This window comes from Postia placenta (genome assembly GCF_002117355.1).
Source record: "Postia placenta MAD-698-R-SB12 unplaced genomic scaffold POSPLAscaffold_9, whole genome shotgun sequence".
NCBI classification, from domain to species: Eukaryota; Fungi; Basidiomycota; class Agaricomycetes; order Polyporales; family Adustoporiaceae; genus Rhodonia; species Rhodonia placenta.
Genome location: NW_020169840.1, coordinates 1,550,649 through 1,564,191, shown reverse-complemented (window position 1 = coordinate 1,564,191; position 13,543 = coordinate 1,550,649). Strand labels below are relative to the sequence as shown.

Below are 13,543 nucleotides of genomic sequence, written 5' to 3'. Positions count from 1 at the left end.
GTGCTGCCATATTCGGTCGCAGTGGGAGATCTAATCCTAAACAGGGCCCCCCTCTCCATTCTACCGCCAAACACGCGCAAATTCTCTCGCCGCTCTTCGTTTTGATCAACCCATCTGCTCCGGCGACAATTCTTATTGTCTCGCTCGCCTTCCGCGCTTCCTCCCCCGAGCGCCCGCACATATCGGTCACCCCTTATTGTCCTCCTCCTTCGCCTATGCCGTTATCTCACACCATAGAATATACCGATAGAGTCTCGTGCTGGCCCTCCCTCCCCCACCTCGGCGAGCGGCCCTAGGCACCAGCCGCGTCGCACATCCCTCCCTGGCCCCTCTATTGCCCGTATTTTCCGCGCCACGCCCCCTCATGTCGCGCTCGCTGTGCATCACGTACATGTGTCTTGTCTGCATTCCCGAACATGGAATTCGACCGTGCCGTGCACCTCGTGTCGTCACAGTGTGCCGGTCATACGGTGTCTTGTCCGTCTACGTCTTGCGAACGCCAGCATGACACATAGCTGAGCGTATCGGATAATCTGAGGATCGACCCCGCCACGCCAAAGCGCAGCTGCATCCGGCAGGAGCGTCCCAGCCGCAGCTAGGTTCGCGCCCTGTCAGCCGCGCGGAATGGCAACTCCCAGCGTGTATCTCGGAGCGCACTAGTCTGCCCCCGTATGAGTCTGTGGATCCGATCGTATTGGGATCACCTCCCGTCACAGCAACCTGTGAAGGGCCTGCGGCACCGTCGCCACCACCGTTCCTGTCTCTGCCGCATCCGTGGACGGTGTCGCCACGCCCGCGGCGCGCGTCGGTGCCGGCAGCGCCCAAACAGTGCGCGTTTCCCAGCCGTCCCGCATCCAGTCCCATGACACCCACGCCCCGACGTCGGCCCATACGGTCCATGGGCGGAAATGAATGCTGATACCGAACTATCCCGGTCCGTCCCAGGGCGGTCGCATGCATAGCGGCGACTAGCTATTTTCCTATCCAGAACGGATGTCATGGGCAGATTTCGCCTCCCCAGCCGCGCATCCGACCAGCCGCGCTGCGCGAGGCCACGCGCGAGGCAATGTCGCTGCAGCCACCGGCCCTGCGCTTTGTCGCCAAATAAGGAAACTTGGAACTACGCGTCCGGAGACTCGGCTGCCTCACCTCGATATCGGATCCCGCGCGCCGCGTTCAGCCTAGCAGCATCTCTATCTCTATCACGTCTATCTGGCGGGACACTGCTGCTCCGAACCTTGAGCTTTCGCGTCGGACGGCCAGCCCGCCACGCTGGTTCGTCGGCTCGGTGCTAATCCATCTCGCACGCGAATATCCAAAATTTTCGCTGCATAATCCCGCCTTGTGCATCGCAGCACGCCGCGTTGCACCCTGGCCATCGGCGGATGCGCGGCGACGCTATTGTGTGCTGCGTCGCGAGCCCGCCATGCGTCCCGCCCGCACAATTCGAGCGGTTCGCATGGCAACAGGCTCAGGCTGTCTCCTGGACGGGACGGACCGCACGCTCGGACGCAGGTCCGCCGGCTGCTAGTCAGCCCCAAGGGCACGCTCGCGGAGAGTGATGCAGTGATCAGATGGGCGGGCGGCGTGCTATCTGCCTCCGCTTGCACCTGTGCCCTGGGGTTTCCCTCAGCGAGCAGCATCGATTATCGTGGCGTACCTGCGCGTGCGCTGCTTTTCTGCAGGATCACGCTAGATACGCGTTCATTTCACCGCACTGAGGAAGCTCCCGTGGCCTTCCATCTGGCGAAAGCTGTGCGGTGCATTTCGTTTTGTGCTCGTGGCGACTCGCCGACGTCGGAAGAATATTCTGAGGTAGGTCGCTATCATATGATTTCCATTCTGTGTGGTCCTTGGAAATCATCCACAGTGGTTCTTGGCTCCCGTCATGTGTAAGTTAGCAGAGATAATGTGACTCCCGTCGACTGTGGACGCCGAGGACACACGGTCCGCGATGGCTATTGAGGCATACCCGGACTGCACGCTCACGGATCCCATGTCGCCGCCTTAGCTGCGCAGCAGAAGATTTCTCTCTCGTCTACCGACGCTTGCCCCCCGGCACAGTCGGCGCCAGCCATGGCTACCGTCCTGGCCGTTCGTCACGGCATTGCGCCAGTTCTTCACTGCGAGCAAAAATACACCATTGTCGAGTCGGAGCTCTGGCAGCCACGTGGCGCGCAAGGACGTAATGTCACCGCCATTACGTGCAGATAATGGCCGATACCATCCGCCCACATGTGCGGACGTGTGATCAGTGATCACGATTGGCAGCGCGTAGCCCAATGCTGGTCCCCTGGTGCGGTGATGCCATGACGCAATGGCAGTCCGGGGACGCCGATTGCCTTTCCTTACGTCTGCAGAAGCCGAAGCGAGCCCCGTCAGAAGTCCGCTCGGCGCTCCCCCACGAGGCTGTGGGCGCGCAGGCGCAAATGGCGTTACGCCCTGCGGAGACACGTCCACATATCCATCCGACAATCAGCTCGCTGGGGCAGGCCCTGCTATCGACGGATCAGTGGGTCAGACCGTTCTCCGTAGACGGTCGCGTGCGCAAAAGCTGTCGGGCAGCGCTGCAGGAGACTACGGTTGGCGGGTGGGCGCAGGTCAAGATATGGTAACTAAATATGGGGTCCTGCCTCGTGTGGTACCCCGTGCTAGATCTCAGCGTGACAGAGCCTCAGACAGACCATTACGTAATCTAAACAAGGGCTGAATTCTGCTCGACGGCATCGGCGGCATGGGAGATGGGGCGCTTATGTAACCATAACTGAGTGATAGATGCTTGGAGACCTATGCTATATTCTCAAGGTATGAGCAGTATTCGCGCCATATGATACAAATAAATGAGTTACTCGCTTCTCAGGAATACTATGCAAGCACTGAGATCTGAAGGCTTGAGGTGCGACAGCGCAAAGTGTACTATGCCAATGTCCGATTACGTAAGGTCCTGCTTCGAGTCTGTAAATATACACATCTTTCAACTCCATATATATCTCCCTCTAGCCTTGTACGTTCTCCTTCTAAAGTACAATTTGAGTAGATATAGCCGGTCAAATACCATAGTAATTGTGCATCATGATGTGCTTGAGAATATTAGTAAAGTTGCACATATACAGGCTGGCACATTAAGTTGCGTACGATACGCCAAGTAAACGCAACCCAATTATTTCTTGATACCATATGCTCAGCCATCTTATCATGATAACGGTCTTAGGTACATACTCCATTTTGGTATTCTCATGGATGATTTGCTTGCCAAAGGTATCTTGTGTAAGCATGATATAAGCACGGATATCACACACAGTATCGATAATGGGAAAATATATAGACCATTACCATCACTAGACGTTACAACTTAGTCACTCTGAGGACCCCGGCAAGACCCGATCAGTGGCTGAGGCACGAAGTTAGACCTGCGCCCACCCGCCAACCGTAGGAGACGTCTCCCCGCGGCGTGCCTTTATTGATGGGGGCTGATTAGCCTATGCCTGAAGGCGCTGCGAACGTGCATCAGGACAATCCCGGAAATCAGGCTCGGGCGTGCACGCGCATAGGCGGTTTCACCCGCGATTGTTATCGTTATGACACAGAAAATGGCGTGGAGCGGCGGGCCCGCCGTTTGAGGCAATTTGTGGGGCTCTATGTTGTGCAGACAGAACGAATGCTGCGGGTAGCAGTTTGAGCGACGCGTGCAAGTGCTGCGTTTCGCGTGCTGAAGAGAAGCTTGCGCTCAGCGTCGCGGCATTCAAATCCAAAGTTGAGCGTGAATGCCCGGCGGCGAGGCGATCGGCGATGAATCGCGTGGCTGATCGCCGGTGATCGACATCACACATTCCCATTTTTAGACTGGGTAAAGTTGAACAGCCAGGAGGCGCCCGTCGCGGAAGCAACTCTGCTCGAGCCGTCCATCGACGCTAGCCCCTGCCCAATGCCTCCGAAGCTGAAACGATCTCGCTCCCCTAGCGTGCCTCCAGGGCCCTCCTCGCCCCACAAACACAAGAAATTGAAGCTCCTTGCTTCTCACGCGGTGGCCTCGCCTTTTCCTGACTTTCCCCATCCCACCCCTGACGAAGCTGCCGAAGTGCATGCATTGCTTGTGTCCACTCACCCGGACATAGCACCAGAGCAGAAGACACCTTCAGAGTCAAACAACTCTGCGCGCACGTGCGGCAGCGTGCCGAACGTGCTCGAGTCGCTCATCGGGACCATACTCAGCCAGAACACCACAGGACGCAACTCCACGGCGGCGAAGCGCAGCCTCGACGACAAGTTTGGCCGCAACAACTTCGCGGCGATGGCGCAAGCGCCGAAACAAGAAGTCGTGGACGCCATCAGGATGGGCGGACTGGCCAACAAGAAGGCGGGCGTCATCCAGAATATCCTGCAGGAGGTGCATGCGCGCCACGGGTCGTACTCGCTTCAACACCTCGCCGGACCCATCACTGATGAAGCTGCGGGCAAGGGCAAACTGATAATAGCGAAGGCCTTCTCCGACGAGGAAGCCATGAAGGAGCTGGTGTCGTACGGCGGCGTGGGCCCGAAGACGGCGTCGTGTGTCCTGCTCTTCTGTCTCGGGCGGGCATCCTTCCCCGTGGACACGCACGTCTTCCGCCTGTCCAAGCTGCTGGGATGGGTGCCGAGCAGAGCGGACAGGGTGACCGCCCAGGCACATCTTGATCTCACTGTTCCAGACGAACTGAAGTACGGGCTGCATGTCTTGATGGTCGGACACGGCCGGCGCTGTAAGGGCTGCAAGGGAGGCGGCGGCGGGAAGGGTGAGTGCGTGCTGAAGCAGTGGCTGAGGGCGAGAAAAGGGACGAAAGAGGAGCTGCTGGAGCAGAGGATCGCAAAGGCTGAGGATGAATGTGCTCTATAATTATCGCTTCCAAAGGCAGGGTGTGTGACGTCTTCTATCGCTACGCATTTCATTGATGCGCTGATTTGCCCACCAGTTCCGGGTGACGCGGCGTACGACTGTCGTACTGGACCTGGTACCAGCGTCGGGAGTCGAAACACACCCATGTCATCCTCCATTTCTGCAGTATTATATCATCACTTATGCTAGACAGACAGGAAGCTGTCCTTTTAATTCAATATGTGCAATGCTCTCAATTACCAAAATTCCAAGCCTTTGTCACGGGGATGGCTTGCAGCCGCCAGCGTCAACGCTCTTCACCTAATCATGAATCAACGCATCTTGGATTCTCTCGATCGTCCTCGTCACGTGGGTGCATGCAGCAGCGGCCCAGCGGACGCTCTCGACGGCGGACGCTGCACGGCACGACATTGTCTTGACTCGTTGTTCGAGGTGCCCCGAGAACTCTGCTGACGAGTGTAACGGGAGAAGACCAATGCAATGGCGGCGACATGCCCACAGGCATCAACAAGACGCAATCAATTACCGCATACGGCATGTCAGATGCTTCTCACGGGAGGCATGTCTTATTTCGAGGGCGTGAACATCTAAAGCGTGCAAGGACATCCTACCGATGTTGCCCGATAAACCCCAGGACCCACATACAGCGTGCATCAGCCTCAAGGCTCTCTCTCTGTACCATGAGCGGGGCGCTATGACTTGCTCTACAACCACATCGACATCGCATCGCTCGCTACAGCCTCGCTAAGCACACAGACACATCAGTTTTGCAGACATGCTGCATCCGGAATACGCCACTTGGCCGGAGAACGCAGTCAACTTTGGGCACGTTGTGGATAGCAGCCGCCCGTGGGTCCCCTCGCCAATATTAGAGCCGTCGTCTCTCCCATCCGAGCAATCATCGCCAGCACAGGCGGCTGCGCCAAATCCAGAGCATTCACAACGACAGCATTCGCGTAGGGCGCGCGAAGAGAAGGGAAGACAGCATGCAAGCCATGATCATTCCAGCGCAAGATCGAGCCGATCGTGGCTCACCACTCTGCGCAAACGGTGGTTCGGTACGTCTGTCGTGCATACATCATAGTTCATGTCCGCGGCCTGGGCAGCCATAGTGACCTGCTGCGTGCTTCGGACGTTCTAGGCAAGAACAAGAAGCCGGGAGCCGCCCCACGAGATGCGGAAGACCCGCCGTCATCGTCATCATTGCATAACGAGCACTCGGACAGGCACATTGTCACACCGGCAGAGTGGCGAGCGTACGGTTACTGGGCGCGCCCAATTGTTGATGGCGTGTTTGTGCACAACGCCAGTACGTATGGCTACATACAACATCTACTGATCCGTCGGCGCTGAATTTCACTGATCCAGCGCCCCCGTCCGTGCCTCGAGATCTCAGCCCATCGGAGGTCCAGGATATGTTTCACAGCCTGCATGACCCCCGCGGCAGCCCGCGTCCGGAGAACTGGGTTGCGCGCCTCGAACACTCGTCGTTGCCTCCGCGCCCCAACCTGTGGCCTACGCCACCACTGGGCCCGTGCCCGCTGCCGCCTTCGGAGATCCAGCTGAACCCGTTTCTCAGACACCGGCTCTTCGGGCGACCGCCCCTGCTGTTCGACCTCCGCATGCACCCGTGCATCGTGTGGCTGGGCGAGCTCCCCGCGCTCGACGGAGACGACGAGCCGTGGCGCATCCCGTTCCTGCCGGACGGCGCGAACGGCGCGCAGCCCGCGACGCACCCGCCCGTGTCGCTCCTGCACATCAGCGCGCTCGCGGACGACAACTTCACGCGCTTTCCGTGGCCGTTCGCCGTGCGGCCGCACCACGAGCGCCTCCCCGTGCTCGTCATGGACGTCCTGAACGCGTGCGTCGCGAACTTCGAGGAGTTCATGAGGGCGGAGGAGGTCGCTGCGCTCCCCGAGGAGCGCCGGAACCAGATGTACAACGCGTACTGGGACCGTGTGCGCCGCATGTGGAGCGGGCGCATCCCCGGCGACGACGACGGGCTGCGCCGGATTGATTACCTGGGCGATAGGGTCCTCTTTCGGGGGCTCGAGTCTGCGCCGGACGGGAGCGGCTTCGTGTTGTTCGTAGGCCCGCCATGAGAGCGGTGGCGGGGCGCCCGTACATCTTCGTGCTTACACACTCACTCTTCCTATCAAGCTTCCATCGGGCTTTTGTCGGTACTTGCGGTGACATATGCAGGGTCTTTCTTTCCGTCGTGCAGTTTGACAGTCAGGGCGGGACGGCGCTCGCTGGCGCGCCGCATGGGCATAGCAACGCATCGTCGGCGTCGATCTTGAGCTCCGACCTTGAAATCCTCAGTTGAGCCGGGTATCGTGGGTCCGTGCTGACTCGGGTTAGTTAGCGCAGTTGGCAGGAAAACGCCCGGTGACCCTCGGACTTGTCTGGGACGCCGACGCCCCTAGAACTAACTTCGAGTGAGATGCCGGTTCTAGACTCCGAGATCAGGATCGTATTGTCGGCTATACTCCCACAGGAGTGAGAGGGGCACGCGCATACCGGGCGCACGGCGCTGGTCATGGGACTGGCCACATTGTATGTGTATCAATATGAATGCGAGGATGATGTCCCGAGCTGCATATTTTCAGCGCTACGCGCGGTGGGTACCAACTGACGGTGGCGTTGCACGGAAGAGTCAAAATGGAAGGAGTGCAGTGAGACGCTGTGAAGAAAAGGAATAGCAGCAGCCGACGCGCTGGTAGACGGGACTGATGATCGTGCTTGATTGACATACCGTTGCGCAAGGATATCACCTGCACGTTTTATTGCGTCAAAGTCCGTGCAAGACAGCGCGGTCACCAGCACGTTGCGAGATGCAGTGCTCAACCGAACAGCACCCGCCGCGCCGCGTTGGGCGTGCAGGTGCCCCGTGCAGATTGCAGAGGCCACTATGCCGCACGACGAGGCGAAATTCGGGACAAGAGTACGGCATGCCGCCCCGTGACGCGCGGACACCTGACACGCAGAGCTTGTCGGACCGGGCGCCCGAATTCCAAAGTCGAAAAGAGGGCGTTTGTGCGGGCGGAGGTTCGCACAGTGTCAATGACGCTTTCGCGGGCGTTGTCCTCTGAGTCGCCGAATTTGACGACGTAGACGCGAGCGGGCGTCTTGTCGCGTGAGTCACCATCGAGGGAAATGGCGCTGGCAGCAATGCTGAGGGACAACCAACTAGCAAACCACATGAGATTGATAAAGTGCAGGTCAGCGAGATAGGTTGCGGATCTCGCTGTGAAGGCGAGGCGCCGGCGAGACGCTGCTGCAGCTGAGGGACGTCTTTGATAGCTTGATGCAATACGGACAGGGAAGGAAGCGCGCGATGGCGTCAGCGGCAAGTCCGATCAGCTTTGAGTCCGAGAGGGCGGGATGGACGCCCGCCGTGTCGAGAGCGGAGGTAACGCTGTGATAGGAGTACCCTGAGCGGAGGTGATAGTACCTTCATAATTCACCGGAGACGGCCAGCTATCAGTCTATGTTACGCATAACGGCATATGTCGTGCGCTTTGCTGGAGCGCTCACCACCTGCTGCCATCCCTGGACGGGTATCAGGATTGCTTGGGCTTGATGAGCGGGCGGCGGAGGACGGAGGGGCGGTACAGTGACCCGTTGCAAGGGAAATGTCAGAGACCGGACCGACGTTTGGCGTGAGGCCATGGTGATAGCGAGAAAATAAAATAAGACGCAGTGGTTCACCGCGTAGACACGGATCGTCGGATGAAAGGCATGCGACATGACATAGAGGGAACATGACCCGGACGAGCTCCCAGTGTTGTCATTGCGCGGCATCGTGCCTTTCAGGAGAGCGACACGTGTGCAGCGCGGGGACACCAGGCTGAGATCCGGATTGGGAGTGCCGCCTACCCTCGCCAGGAGTACGGGCCGAAGGATCGCTGTAGTATGCGGTGCGGTGAGACAGAAAAGCCATTGGGTAGCCCCTTCCGCTGTGCGCGTGGGCAGAGCGACCTTGCGGGTGCATAAGGCTACGAGCGGGCATCGAGGCAAACCAGCATAGGCGACATCGTAGGTGGCACTGCAGGACCCCGTATACCCCCGCGGCGCTTCGTTGTCAATGCACCGATCGATGGACGGAAGCAAAAATGCGGGGAAATAAAGGACTGAAGACATCGATAGATTTGCCTTCAAGATCTCTTACTTCGTTGTATACTTAAATTTGCATTGGAGACGGCACAGACATGCACCGGTATGCTCGCAGTGGCCGGGGACTCACCTCTAAGCAGCAGGGCAGTGAGATAGACTATCGAGTGCTGTGCTGCCTCGATGGCAGAGACCCAATTGAAGGGCGAATCTGTTGCCGGATTTGATATACTAACCTGTCTTGTCGGAGTGCGCCCTGGGGCCATCATGGGTCAGAAGACTACGCAAGGGCATATCGGCCGCAGCGACGAGCGGAAATGAACGGCAGGGATGGCGTATGCTCCCCTGCCATGCTGTGTTCCTCGTGCGCGCAAAATCCGTTGCAACGTCGCATAGGCCGGGCTCCGGCGCAGCGGCCAAGTAATCATGAGGCCATCCGTGCGTCAAGTGAGGCTGACGCTCGCGCACTCGCCGTCTGTCCGGATTTTATGAGACCAGGGAACACATGGAACTCACCACATTGCGAGCTAGCAAGATGGCGCGCCGGTTCGAGGATATGCTTCTATGCGCTCCATAGAAAGTTTGTCTGGCGGATCGAGGTGAAGTGACTCGCTTAGCGGGCTCGCGGGGAGCGATGCCCAATCTCAAATTCCGCGAGGCTATACAGAGAGTGCACGTCGACGGAAGAAGGCTGAGAAACACTGCTGCCGGCTCGAAGTTTATCTTCTTGAGATACTTGCCTAGAAGAGCATAAGGGAGATGATATCTTGAGCGCGCAAGGTCCGGGTGACAACTGTTGGCTTCGCACCTGCGCTCGAGTCCCGTCTGACGCTCTGCTGACTCTTCCAACTTCTGAACACCCAACACTGAACTAGTCCCTCACCGCTCTCGACGCGACCAAGAAATGGCCGCAGCGTATGCTACAGACGTGCCCTTCAACGGGGCCGACGATGATGGTAAGTCTCGCTTACCTCTTTTGGCCATGCACGCGTCGTACCAACCACCCACCACCACCATGGCGTGCAGACGGCATGCCCCCGCTCGTGGATGCCCCAGCTCCGTCCATGACATTCACATTCGCGACGGACATGACGCCCATCACGTTCAGCACCGACCCACTCAGCTTCGAGCTGCCTCCGGGCGACATCCCCGCTGACCTGTCCGCGTACTCGCCGCATACATCCCCTGCGCTCGGCCCCATTCGGGTCTCGCACGCGAAAAAGCGCGATGCCTCGTACATTCCGCGCCCGCCGAACGCGTTTATCCTCTTTAGATCGTCGTTCATCCATGCGCAGCACATCCCGGGCAAGATCGAGGGCAACCACAGCGCGCTCTCGAAGATCATCGGTGCGTTCCCTCCTTACATCGTCGGTTCCTGTTCTTCTCAAACGACACACGTCGATATATTAGGTAAATACTGGAAGGCGCTCCCGCGCGAGGAGAGAGAAGTGTGGGAGGCCAAGGCCGTCCTCGCGCAGGCCGAGCACCGCAAGCGCTACCCCGACTGGCGGTTTAGGCCCGCGGCGAACGCGCTCGCAAAGGTAAAGGACGGCCCTAAGAGGCGCGTCAATAAGAAGGGGCGCGGGGAGGCAGAGAAAGAAGAACACAGCCGCGAAAAGAGGTGCGCCATAATCGCCGATCTCCTCGTAGCAGGCAAGACGGGCTCCGCGCTGGAGGCGGCCATTAAGGAGTATGACTGCACGGCTGGAGCGGCTACGAAGATCAAGGAGGAGAGCGTTGGGGGCGCAGACGCCCCCGTGAGCAGACAGGAAGAGGCAAAGGCACAGAGTCCGGCCACGGTCGAGGTCCCCATCGAGCATCCCTCTTCCGCCAAACCCGCTCGCAAGCGTGCGGATACGGCAGATGTGCGTCCAATGACGCCGGACCCTGCATTCGACGCTCGTTTCAAGGTCCCTCTCACGGCGATGTTCAAGCGGTCTTCCTCCGCCCCCGCCCCGCACACGCGCAGCGGCACCGGTAGCGGCTATTTCGACGCCAGAAAATTCGCCCTCGTCGCCCATGGCGATCTCGCTGCCGCGGGCGCGTCTTGGGCCGCCAACGTGCCCTACACGAATTATCCCATCGCGCCTCCTGGTAAACACGAGGATGCACCACGTGCAGACAATCTTGTTGGTACTGCCAGTGACGGCACAGGAGCTGCGCGCGCAGGGGGCGTGTCGGTGGCGCAGCCGCTTATTCCAGAATTCTTCGCCGCGGGGTCGTTTTCGCCTGTCCTCGGTCAGTGGAATGAGGTAGGCGTTTATTTTCCGATCGTGCTCTCAATTTCCGCCTTTCGGGTGCTGATCCTTGACGCAGATGTACGCCGCAAGCCCCGCGCAATCGGGCTGCTGGAGTCCCCCATTACCCGCGTTTGTGCCCGACGCGGACAACTTCTCTAGCCCGCTGCAGTCGCCGATGTCTGCGCCATTCAATCTTCGGGACGCTTTCCCCGATGCAGATGCAGGCGTGTTTGGTGCAGCGCAATTCTCGCATGAACCTCACCAGTCCTCGTACTCCTCGCTGAAGGGCTGGGCCGGGGACGCATATTTCAAACGCGTTAACCCCGAATTCGCATTCGCGCCTCCATTCGCGCTGCCGCCCGTCGCAGACGCTGCTATGATGCATGACCCGCTCGAAGGAAGCGTTTCCGCCATGCACGGCGATTGGTACGGCAATAATGGGGTCTTCGTCGCATCGCTCAACCGCCCGTATCTTCGATGGGACTTCTTCGATGGCAGCGAAGGCGTGCCGATTTTTCCTCAAGCGCACGCATTGAATTGTCTCCCGGACGACCGTCTATTCTTCAATTGACGGCTCGGTCCTAGAGCAGGCTTGTGGCGCCGTTTCTTCTGATCGTATCCCTGGCCGACCCTTCCCCCGCCGCCCCCCCCCCCCCCGTCTATGCGCTCTGTCCATATCATTTCCGGGTCTCCGAGATTCAACTCTCACTTGCTATTTTTTGACTGTTGTCATTGGCTGGCGATTCAACTCCCCGGTCACATAGACTTTCCCTATGCACTATGCCTATCGCTCCAGCTCTATCGCCCCAGCTTGATTGAAGATTGTACTCCGGCTCTCGAAACGCTCGCTATGATCACCAGGCTTTGTCAGATTATCAGTTCTCCCACATGTATCATGCGATCTTCTCGTTTGGCGCTGTCGCTTGTACTGCTATGAACATGTATCCTCTCCACTCGAATATCTTGCGTCTATTTTCCTACGTAAAACAATTCCGCACGAACGTGGAGGGTACCGAGGTGCGCTTCTGCCCTCTAACTCCGTGCGCGTACTCATAGTCGATGAACTTAATCGCCCACTAGGGTTCGGGTTTTTTACGTACCTGTCGTCGAGATGGCTGTCACGAACACGAACCTTGACGTCAATATTGCTGAATTGTGTGTGAAAGTCGGCAGGGCGCGCGTGCTCGCGCATATTCCGCACTCGCGATCCCTCTCATGGGGGCGAAAGGTATCTTATCGCGCACGTGGATTATCAGCTGATGGATGATCCAGGCACTGCAGCGGACGCACACCTCGATGCCCTTGACTCTCCTCGGCAATGCTTAGCAACATAATGCGTAAGCTCACATCGAGAGCTTATCTCTCATTCTCTGCAGGGCGTGCAGCACCCTCGAGGCGACGTATAATGCACCGGAGAGCCGATATGCCCGTATGTTCTCTCCAATGAAGATGTTCTATGATCTATTCGGACCCTCGACAGTACGGCACGAGTTTTGGCCACCGGCGGGCACCGCGACCACCATCGCGGACGTCTTATGAAGCTGCGTGTTATCCGCTGTCGTAACACATGTACCGTTCCTGAGGCCTGGACGACGAGCTTGGGGGCCTCGCCGCCCGAGTCATCACGCTGCACGCCTGGCCTCTCGGGTCTTCTCGATTGCAGAGAATTCCCGAGTATGCCGTGCAGGGTTCGCGTCTTAGGTCATCCTGGAGCTACCGTGGTTCTGGTGCGCCCTCGCACGCCGTCCACATCCGTACAAAGTGAGTCGACCTGTGCGCCTTTGCGGCTGGCACTGCGCTGATCAGGCATCATCTTCATTGTACGGCCCCGGAGAACGATCCGCGCGTCCTAGTATGAGGATGAAAGGGAACAGCGGGTGTACTACTGGCGCGCCTGCCACTATGATTTGAGGTGTCGAATGTCTGGAGCGGGGGTCTCGCCCGAAGGCTTGGTACGATCGGAACTCATCGCTGACCTTCCATTTCGTCGAACCATTGGGACCATGCGGGCACTTAATGCATCGGGGAGCTGATGTGGCGACGCCCGTGATCTACTTCCTAATCTCGGGATGCCGACTTCTGGTATGACAAGCCGAAGCCGCTGGTTGGACTGTCCATTGCTCGCTCTTCTAGTGTTCTCACTGGGGACTATCTGGAGGCTAGGTCTTTCATATTGTCATGTCAGTCCTTTTTCACAACATCCTCCATACCGAACAGTTGATGAGAGAGACCTTGAAGGCCCAGTGTTCTTGTCTTGTGCGAAAGACGCCGGCGGACATCTGGAGCAATAAGCACAAGGTCCGCGGCGATTCCTCAG

General features: G+C 58.5%; 3 protein-coding genes across 3 annotated transcripts; all 3 read left to right on the top strand.

Annotated features, from left to right (window-relative positions):
- Window positions 1–3,994: 3,994 nt before the first annotated feature.
- Window positions 3,995–4,810, top strand: POSPLADRAFT_1085600 (hypothetical protein; the record flags this gene model as incomplete). Its single annotated transcript, XM_024483038.1, has 1 exon — window positions 3,995–4,810. A coding segment is annotated over one exon (816 nt), but the record flags the coding sequence as incomplete, so codon positions are not given.
- A 554-nt stretch (window positions 4,811–5,364) lies between these two features.
- Window positions 5,365–6,975, top strand: POSPLADRAFT_1047449 (hypothetical protein; the record flags this gene model as incomplete). The annotated part of the gene is made up of 2 exons (XM_024479290.1): window positions 5,365–5,411; window positions 6,453–6,975. The coding sequence occupies 2 exons, from the start codon at window positions 5,365–5,367 to the stop codon at window positions 6,973–6,975; spliced, it is 570 nt and encodes a 189-aa protein (XP_024337996.1).
- Window positions 6,976–9,890: 2,915 nt separating this feature from the next.
- On the top strand, window positions 9,891–11,797 carry POSPLADRAFT_1034682 (hypothetical protein; the record flags this gene model as incomplete). The annotated part of the gene is made up of 4 exons (XM_024477042.1): window positions 9,891–9,942; window positions 10,013–10,333; window positions 10,397–11,238; window positions 11,303–11,797. 4 exons carry the CDS (start codon window positions 9,891–9,893, stop codon window positions 11,795–11,797), a joined length of 1,710 nt encoding a protein of 569 aa, XP_024337995.1.
- Between the last annotated feature and the right edge of the window lie 1,746 nt (window positions 11,798–13,543).